Here is a 10,264-nt window from a genome sequence, read left to right as displayed (position 1 = left end):
CATTTCATCATCTTACTTTGCTTCCTAGTTCATGTGAAAAAGTGTAAGATCTCCTCCAACCAACTGGATCTATGGCGAATACTCTCTAGAGAAATGTATTATAGACTGGGCGACAGGAAAGCTTATAAAGCAGGTGTGTGCTAGTTTCGCTGGATTATCTTCCCTGTTTGCTATCTTCAGGTATTATTGTCTCCTTCTCTATTTACTTATTGACTATAGACAATACCAGGCTATAGCCAGGCACTTTAGAACCAGCAGGTAACAGCCTCTAGGCATAGGAACCCTCCATAGGGGTGGGGCTGTGGCAGTGGAGTGTGGGTGCTAGAGGATGGGATCATGCTCAGAGCCTTCCATCTTCAAGTGTGCACCTTGAACTTAGAGCTTATTAATAACTTACCAACAGCACATAGAATAATCACTTTACTGTAGGGAACTCAGGCCTGGTGTCCAGGTTTGTATAAGGATACCTGAACAATGAGGTAGAGGGATTTTCTACAGGAACATTAACCACCCCCTTGTTTTTTCACTCTATATCCTCAAATTCAATAGGTATCTTTGTCCCACGTCCTTTTACACTTCACATTATGGAGGTCTTAGATGATAATTTATGCTATGGTGCCTCGTAGATGAAGATGTCTCAATATATCTACTGAAAGACATGTAAGATTCAAATATTTTATGAAATATTGAAGTGAATGCACATCTTACAATGAAAGTATTCATATTTAGGTGAAAAATCATTTGGAAAGAAAGTGAAACAAAAATGTAGTTTTATTTTGATGAGGATAATTCTTAAGAGACAGTTTTGTATAGAAAAGTTAATGACTTTTGAGTGTATGATTAAGATGTAAAAGTGTGGGTGGGGGGATTTTATCAACTAGTGAGTGGCCTAAATAATTTGCCTCTAAGATCCCTTCTTAACCCTGAGATTCTATGTTCTGCACATGTTGCTGAGTATCTAAAGCTACAGAATACGCCACGGCTAACTCAGAATCCCGTACAGTATATCCACAGGAAAAGCACACCAAAGGATTTTCATGGGAGCTGTGAAAGCCATTTTAAAATTGGTCAATCAATAAATATTTATTGGGTATCGACTATATGCAAGACACTGTACCAAGAAGTTCAGAAGACTCAAAGGACAAGACTCCTTTCCCCTTGAAGTTTTCAACATTGTATATTCTTACATTTCTGAGCTCTTCTTATGAAATCTGTCCCAGGAAATTTTCTTCTAAGAAACTCCTTAGAGTTAGAAGTAACTTTCTAGATAATTCCAAGAGTTCTTCCCCTCTAGGAAGGACTATACAGAGAGTCGGCCAACATGCCGTTATTAAAAAGACAAAACAAAACTCCTGGACCTATTCTAGCAAGGCAATACAGAAATGTCTACTTTACAAAATAATTTACACTATTTAATCAGGATACAAAAGAAGTATATCTGCAAGTAATTCTACCAGGACATGAAAAATAAGACTTTATGTTGCTAGTAGCATACACTGGTAGAATCACTCATATTATGCTACCAAGGAAAACTGGCCATTGAGTGTTTCTCTTATTTGATTAGGATAGTGTTTCCTCAAATGTACTTTCCAGATCCTGCAGAGTGTGAATTGGTGATGGGGTGTGGCTAGTCCCACACATTGTTTCTGTGTTCTCAGTCCCAGTGTGGCAGTTTCCCTCCCCACATTCCTAAGCCTTGTCCCCAGGCTGCTAGTTAAGTAGCCTGTCTTCCTTCACACTTCCTGAATGTGTTCCACAGGCCAAGCTCTATCTACCTGGTGAAGGCCATAAGAAAATTAAAAACAAAAGTAGGTACCAGTATTTACTATTTCTGAAATATATTCTACAATGATGGTTAGACTGGGTCCAAAAAACTGGCACAGGATTTGGAGAGTAGATACAAAAAGGAAGAGAGATATGTGGTCTTATGATGTGAAAATGGTATAACAGGGAAAAAGGTAAATTGAAGGGAAGAAAGTCAGAGAAAAAAAGGTTTGATTGACAAGTGATCCATTAGGAGACTGAACAGAAAGGTGGGAAGAGAGGAAGACATAATAAAGAGCGTAGAGGTAAAGACTAGTGATGGCTGAAGATACCTCAGGATGTAAAAAAGTGTCAGAAAGTGGGGAAGATGAGCAAGAAAAAATAGGAAGCGAAATACAGAATAGCTGACAGAAAGAAAACACGGAAGCAAAGAAATGATAAAGAGAGAAACAGTAGAAGATAAGAGATGTCAAAAGAATATTAGGGAAAAAAACTGACAAAGACTAACACAAGAAAAAAATATACAGTCCTCTGGATTATACGGATATATCGATCTCCATGCACAAAATGGAAAGTTCATCTGCCTTTCTGTCTTGCAAAACCAGAGAATTTTGCAAGTACGAACCTTTGAAAGAGAAAGGAAGAATCAGCAAACAAAGGGAAACTAACCTAGACAAATGGCTTCCAAGTTTCAAAGTGCTGGAGGTCATAGCCTTTCTGGTCATTTTTAAGGTCTGTGTTTGTGACAGTACTGAATATAGAGGCCCAACCTCATCACCTGGGCCACTACTCCTATTACTGGAATGGGGAAAAACTTAAGGATCACCAACAAGGTCAGATACTTAACTGAGTCTGGTGGGGGTGGAGGGGATGGTGCGGGAAGGGGAGAATGTTGGGGAACCATTGTAGAATATCAGGTATTTTCCTTCCTCAAAGAATGTTTGGTTGAGATAATCCCTAGGCCTGAAGTAGTAAGCAGTCTTGCACATGGTCCTGTGGATTGGTCCCTAATTGAAGAGGATCAAATGGAGTGTGTTCATCTGCATTAAGTGGGTCTACATTTATACTCTGAAACTCTGCCCCAGTAGCTAACCTAGACAATGAGTTCGGACTTTCGGTAGGCATAATTGGCTCTTCATCGAATGGGTCTTGCCTTCCAATGCTAGAGGGAGTTCCAGTGCTGGAGGAGTGATACTTGGCTATTTTGGAGCCAAAGCATGGTAACTGTAGGATGCTTGATGGTCTTTGTTGCTGCCTTTCCCCCTCATTTCCTTGCACTTCACTTCGGATTCCTTCTGGCTGAGGGCCTTCATCAGGTGCGCCAATAACAAGCTGTTCTGGAGTAAGATCAACAGTCCTTTCATTGAACTGGTTGCCTTCAAATATTGGTTCCAAAACTTTGTTCCCTTCTCCTCCAAGATCACTTGTGAGACAAGGTGTATTCTTTGATTGAAGGGAACTGGCCTCAGGAAAGGGCATAATTCCCCTCTGACTCAGTTGATTCTTCATAGAGCATGGTGTGTTTCTTCTCAGAGTAGACACATCATCTCTAAAAGAATTTGGGTTTTGACTTTCCCCAGGCAGTCTTTTCTCTGAGCTGTTTCTTTGGTCAGGCAGGTTGCTTGTAGGGGAGATGGTATGTCTTGCATGTTTAGTATGGCTATCTTCTGTGTACAGAGGGTTGGTGTCTTGATTCTCCCCTGGTGCAAGACCAAAGGATGGAGTGTAGTCCTGGAGAGCAAGTGGATTGTCCTTATGTCCTGTGGAGCCACCAGCACAGCAGGGACCTCTCTGGCTTAGGTGAAATACATGTGCTTCTTTTTGACCTGCTGGGTAACTTGGAGGAATTAAGTTTGGGAAAGCCAGATGTTCTCGCTCTGGTGGATTTAACCTGGTAATTTGCATGCCATAATTCAAATTTTCACCTTCATGCCATGCTGGATTTTTCTGAAGCCCAGCTGGGGAATTACTGGGATAGGGCTGGTTCTCTTTCTGGTGTGGTGGACTAGGGGGCATTTTGTGTAAAGTTGTTGGCTGATCCCAGAAATTTCTGTTAAAATATGGCCTTCTTTCTTTCTGTCCTTGGGTTTGAATCTTGTGCTCCCAAGAGTTCCAAGAAGGAAACTGAGGGCTTTCTTCTTGTCCAACAGCATTATTAACATAATAGCCCCTGCTCTCCACAGGTGGTGGTACAGTGGGAGCTGTATTATAGGATGGAAAATTCTCATCTGGGTTCCAGGGGTAAAATTCACTGTAAGGGAAATCCTCCCTGGGTTTCGACGGATTATCTAAGGAATAGGGAAGGTATTCCTTTGGTTGATTTGAGGTATATTGCTCACCTTCATAGTGCCTAACTGTTGGACCTTCTTTAAAGCTTGTTTCCTCTGTACCCCATCTACTTTGTCCCGGGAAATGTTCATCTCCAACTGGATCAACTGGGTCTTCTTCATTATAGGCGACGGTTTCTTTCAGTTCTGGAGTATTTATGGGGTACAGCGAATTTCTGGATTGCCCTATATTATTGGGAGAATCATCTCTCTCATCCCACGTATTGCTTCTAAGGTATGGTGAGTTTTCCCTGGGATCATAAGAGTTATAGTCAGGGTAGTAAACACCTCCCCTAGAGCCAGGGGAAGGATGAGGTAAGTGTTCCTCCTGCCTCCCAGGGTCTTCCTTAAAAGATGGAGAGATTTCTTGGTGATTCCAAGTATTTCTTCCAGCAGGAAGATGTTCTCTTGCAGGGGAAGGAATTTCCTCAGGATATGCAGGTTGATATGTACTGCGCTTTAATTCTGGCCGATTAGTTTCTGATTCATATGGGTTTCTTCTTGGCTCCAAAATAATCCCTTTGGGCAAATTCTGGTTTTGGGTTTGTCCATCAGAATTTGGGGCTCTACTGGAATCTCCTCTTGGGTAATAAGAGTTTTCATGTTGGTCAATAGAATTAAAATTTGGGACTAGCATGTTACTCTCAGGGTGAGGCAGTTTATAGTTTGGTTCATTAACTCCATAATCTTGAGAGTTTCTCCAGGGACCAGATGGATCCCTTGTAGGAATGACTATTCTTTCTTTTGGACCTACTGGTTTCTCTGGATTTTGGACTTTTTCATTGTGGACAACAGTACCATGTTTGGGACCCAGAGGAGGAATATTGGTCCCCACAGGGTGTTTATTTGGTTCCTGAGGCTTTCTTCGGATATTTCCCAGATTTGCTCCATGATTGGGAGAATTCCCTCTTGCAGTAGATGCGTAAGCCCTGCGATAAATTGAATTTCCTGGACGAACTGCTTGTTTGCGTTCCAAAGCAAAGGAGTTCCACCGAGGACCCCTTTGAACCTGTTGATTTCGGTAAAAAGGCCCATTCTGTCTGTGCCCCATGATAGTACCAGTGGGACGCCATTGTCTCCCTGAAGGAAAATTTCGGATGTTAGGATTTGGATAATTTTCACGAATATTTGGCTGACTTGGTCCCCATGTGATTTGAGTTCTGGGTACTCCCTGGCCTGAAACATTAGTGGTAGGGGGTGAGATAACCCCATTCTGAGCAGTGTTTGTACCAGGGCCACTGTTTCCTGTTGGGCTGGTGTCATTTCCACCCTGACTCCCTCCAGAACTGCGTGCACTTGGTTGAGTAGAATTAGTCTCAGGACCGGTTGAATTAGCCGAGGGCTCAGTGCCCGGACTCTCTGTTTTAGGAGGATCTTCTTCTTTGGGTTTTTCGAAATCTTGTTCAAACATCTCTTCCGAGTAATAAGGAGGACGACCCCCAAATCCTTGATATCCAAAATATCCAAAGTAAGGATTCTGTAGGGAAAAAGATGGAAATTGGTAATTACTCTTTGTTTCCCATCATGTTGTTGCTCAGAATATTTTTAATGTAATAGGGAAATTATCAACATGCTTCTTTTAAAACCGTTAGCTATACTTTCTTTCTTAAAAGTTAATTCCGCCTTGGTTTCCTTGACCCTAGTCCCTTCTGGTTCTCTCTTTGGGTACTCTTTCTGACTGTTAACGTCTCAGTTTTCTCTTCCTAGGCCTAGATCCTAAATCTGAGGGGGTTTTTGTTTTGTTTTTGTTTTTCTTTTTTAAAGGGTCCCATTTTCTACCCTTCCCATTCTTCTGTTCCCATTTTACACACCTCTTGAGCAATCTATGGCAGGCCAATTTGTTCAGTACAGATATATACCAGTGACTCCCAAAGCCACAAGTCTGGCCCATGACCCTTTCTCCTGAGGCTGAGGCAGCAAGACTTCATCACTAAAGACTTCATGGGCACCTCCAACTGAATGTAAGTTGAACCTAATACTCCCCAAACTTCCTTCTCCAATATTCTCTATCTAAACAATATTCACTGCTATCTACCCAATTTTCCAGGTTTCTACTCTTCTCTAATTTCCCCCAGACAGTTAATAACCAAGTCCTATAAAATCTAAACTTCCATTCTGTCCTCCTCCTTTATCCCCAGTACCCTTGACTATTGGAATAGTTTTCTTACTGGTCACTCTGTGTGTAATTTTACTTTCTTCTAGTCTTGTCTCTCCACTGCCATCAGAACAGTAGAGCTTGGGGGTGGGGGTTGGTGGAACATCCATCACTTTCCTCTTTAAATATTGTTTAAAGTTGCCCTTACCTTTAAGGATAGACTCTAAACCCCATTGCACATCAAAAGCAGGTCTAAAGAGTGGAGTTCTACATAGGTATGGGTTAAAATCTCTGTTCCATCAGTATTAATAATATGACTCTGGGCTAACCTCAATTTGTGATAACCTCAGTTATTTGTAAACTCAAGATAATAAAAGAATATCTACCTCATACGTTGTCATAAGGATCAAAAGAGATAACATCTGTCAATCTCAGTGCCTGGGACTTAGTAAGTACCTAACAAACATTATACCTTGTAAAACACTGCTACCACCACGTTAATAATTTTTTAAAATCATCTGGCCCATAACTAATCCATCCAGCCTCATTTCCTCCCCCTTGTACTTTATGCGATTGCAAATCTCAACTACTACCTGCAACACTGTTCACAATAGAACCTAAATGTCTATTGACAGATGAATGGAAAAGGCAAATGTGGTAAAGACACACCACGGAGTACTGTTAAGCTTTAAGAAAGAAGGAAACTTCAATATGTGAGAACATGAATGAACCTCAAGGACATTCTGCCAAGTGACATCCCAGGAGGAGGAGAATAGACTTTTTCATGCCTATGCTGACTGGGCCATTCTGCTTTATTTTCTCATACTATCTTTTGAAAATTTGAAGTGCCTGTTTCTGGGTTGCATACAATTATCTGAATCATTTTTATCTGGTAATTCTAATCTCGAAAGGATATTTTTATTTTACTTTTTAAACTTTTAAACTTTTAAAAACATTTTTAAAAGTTTGTTTATTTAAGTAATCTCTACATCCAACGTGGGGCTCAAACTCATGAACTTGAGATCAAGAGTCGCATGCTTTTCTGACTGAGCCCACCAGGTACACCTTTTTAAAAGCACCTTATGCCATTCTGACATAGTGATTTCCAGTGTCATTATTTTAACTCCCTCCTTGCTCCATTTCCCATCCCTGGTCCCTTAGAGCCATTTCACTGAGGACATATATATTTAGGGGAAAAAGGAAGTAAGCTCCAGGGGTGGAGTTCCATGCCAGAATCACTATAATGACTTTTTTGATGACACAGAGTATTTTCACAGTGTATCACTCTGTGACATGCATTTGGCTCTTCTAGTGTGGTGCGGTAAGGAAGCCATTGGACAGGGTGTCAGAAGAGCTTGGGGTCCAGTTTATCCACTAACTCTGTGGGTGAAATTGACTCGTAATTTATCTTCTTTGGGTTTCAATTTATTTGTACAATGAAGGAGTTAGATGATTACTTAATTCCCTTCTGGTGATAACTTTATAGGATGCATTTCCTTCCTTCTCTATTTTTAGTTTCTCCATCACTGTCCAGAGTCCAAAGACTCTGGAACAAAGGTTTTAAGGTTAGTTTTCTTAGAGAGAGACAGAGAATAAAAGAGAGAAAGAGGGAAGGAGAGAGGGAGGGAGAGGGAGAGAGAGAGAGAAAGAGGGAAAGGGAGGGAGTAAGGGAGAAAGGGAGAGAGGGAGGGAGAGAGTTCAGGATATATAGAAGAGAAATGATATATCACATTTATTTTTGTTACTGGATATTTTTCTTACATCATGGGCACTTGAGCTATAAATTATTATGTTGAATTTTACTCTTTTTATTAGATAGGAATCAAAAAGCAGAGGCTAATGGATTGCAATTCCTAATGGGGAATGTAGCTTTACTTGTACTCACTCCTCCTTCTTCATTGCTGACTGGTGGACGTCCATAACCTGGTGGTACTCTCTGAAATGTGAAAGCATAATGAATGCAAGGGAAAACCATGTTCTGTGCTGCCACTTGTTTGCACGACTCATGGTGTCTTAAATTAGTTCAAGTCAATGATTTGGTGTTAGCATTGTTCGTTTTTTAGCTTCTGAGACTTTAGCTCCCACAATCTATTGATTATAATTATTAAAATTATAATCCATCAGTGAATACTGGTAAATACAAAGTTTTCAGCTGGATTCTAGATTATCCTACTCAGAATGCCATGTGTGGCTGCATCTCCTAGCAGTCACCCCCTCACCCCCCAACACACACACACACACACACACACACACACAGGAAGAGAGAGAGAGAGGGAGAGATTTGAGTGCTGTTAGGATCTATACATCCTTATTAGAACATTTAATAATGGAGATTAAATAATGATGCTATTTTTAGAGAGTCTATGTCACATTTTGGATGACAAACTGACAATAGCTCCTGGATTATTACTATAACTTTTTTATTTGAGTAAGGTTTATTTTCCTAATCAAACTTGGAGCCTGAGCGTTTGCTCAGGGGAGGGTTCAGAAAATCGGTCCAACTCCCACAGACCTTCAGGATGTCCTACGTGAATGAGATCATAGTTGAACACGAGAATCATGCTTATCTGCAATTTTTTTTTTTTTTTGCTTATCTGGTTTTTGAATCTTCACCTGGTACTGCCTTAGTTTCCTGAGTTCAGAATGGCCAGTGAAAGGAAGTCACTCTTTTAAAGAAAAAAAAGTAAGTAACTCTCACTTCTTGAATGAATTGTTCCTTATCAATAAGAAGGCTTCTTGTTTATAGAGTTATAGACAAGAAAAACCAATGCCATAGCTGAAAAAAAAGTCATCAAATATTTGCTGCTTCTGTTAATTTAATAGTAATTGGACTTTAAACTTTTCTTTAGTTCAGTTTATTTTGTGATTCAGATTTTTAATTCTTGTGATGTAATTTCAATATTATGTTTTATTTTAATGATTTTAAACTTTAAAGGACTCTCATAAATATTATTTTGCAAGATTCTTTATAATGAAGCCTCTGTGGCTAGAAATAATAAGATATCATGGAAAGACCTTGGTCTAATCATAGCTCATGATTTTCAAACCCCATTTTGTCTCAATTTCCCCATGACATTCAATGAAGATAATCTTTGTATTTTCTAATCTTTTAGGGAAGTGGGGAATAGCAGCAAAATAGCACAGTCCTTTAAAATCATTTCATTAACTAAGTTATTAGTGGTTGGTGATTTCAACTGTTCATGTCACCAATTTGTCCAAGTAAAAAATTCATTAAACCATTTTTACCCTACATGATTGCTGATGTGATGATTTTTTCTCTCATGCTCTCCATATAGCATTTCACTTAGGGAGTGTGAACTCATACTAGTTTGAGATATAACATGTTAATATTATTTTTCACTTCTAGTATAAAGAAAAAAAACTCACATGTGGGACTTGCCAGGGTGGTTGTTGATAGAGCCCATTGCTGAATGGTGGGAATAGCCCATTGCCGAATGGTGGGAATGCCTAAAGAGAAAGAAAGATTCAGTGATGGGGACGTGAGAAAGATAAATGGAAAACAAAACAAACCTATTAAATACAAGGTACAATGTTTGATACTTGGGAGTCTGCATCTCCCTTTGCATTAAACTGTGATTTCCTTTTTTTAGGGCTGAGGTGATAATAACAACAACAATTAGTATTAGCATCATTGAACACTTCCGTTGTAGGTATTGTGCTGTGCATTTTACTGAGGCAAGCTGATTGAATCCTCAAATAAACAGAAGACACATGCTAAAGACATAATTTCCTTTTCACAGAAGATTCTGGGGTTCAGAGAAGTTGAGTCATTTGCCCAGAATCTCTCAGTTGGTAAATGATTCAGGAGGGTCTTTTTATTCAATGTTGTATTCTCTATATCTGTAATGGTGTCTGATAATAAATAAATAGTGTGTGTTAACTGATGAAGGGACAGCATTTTAGAAGCTCCACACTGGATAATACCTTGAGAAATCATTTGCACATCTTCTCTTTTTACATCAGGACTGTTTACACCACACAGAAGTACTGGAGGCATTTTCACCTTTCAAGTATTTTGGGTTATCATAGCATAGATCTGGAAGGGACTTAGAGATTG

The 10,264-nt window shown here is 39.8% G+C and overlaps 1 protein-coding gene across 1 annotated transcript; it reads right to left on the bottom strand.

The window, feature by feature from the left end:
- Positions 1-2,721: 2,721 nt before the first annotated feature.
- Positions 2,722-8,122, bottom strand: ENAM (enamelin). Its single transcript, XM_047719982.1, has 2 exons — positions 8,072-8,122; positions 2,722-5,568 (listed from the first exon to the last, which is right to left on the bottom strand). Exon 2 carries the CDS (start codon positions 5,500-5,502, stop codon positions 2,722-2,724), a length of 2,781 nt encoding a protein of 926 aa, XP_047575938.1. The 5' UTR covers positions 5,503-5,568; positions 8,072-8,122.
- Between the last annotated feature and the right edge of the window lie 2,142 nt (positions 8,123-10,264).

Source organism: Lutra lutra, chromosome 2, assembly GCF_902655055.1.
Source record: "Lutra lutra chromosome 2, mLutLut1.2, whole genome shotgun sequence".
NCBI lineage: Eukaryota > Metazoa > Chordata > Mammalia > Carnivora > Mustelidae > Lutra > Lutra lutra.
The sequence above is the reverse complement of the archived record's forward strand: the minus strand, read 5'-3'. Positions and strand labels throughout refer to the sequence as shown.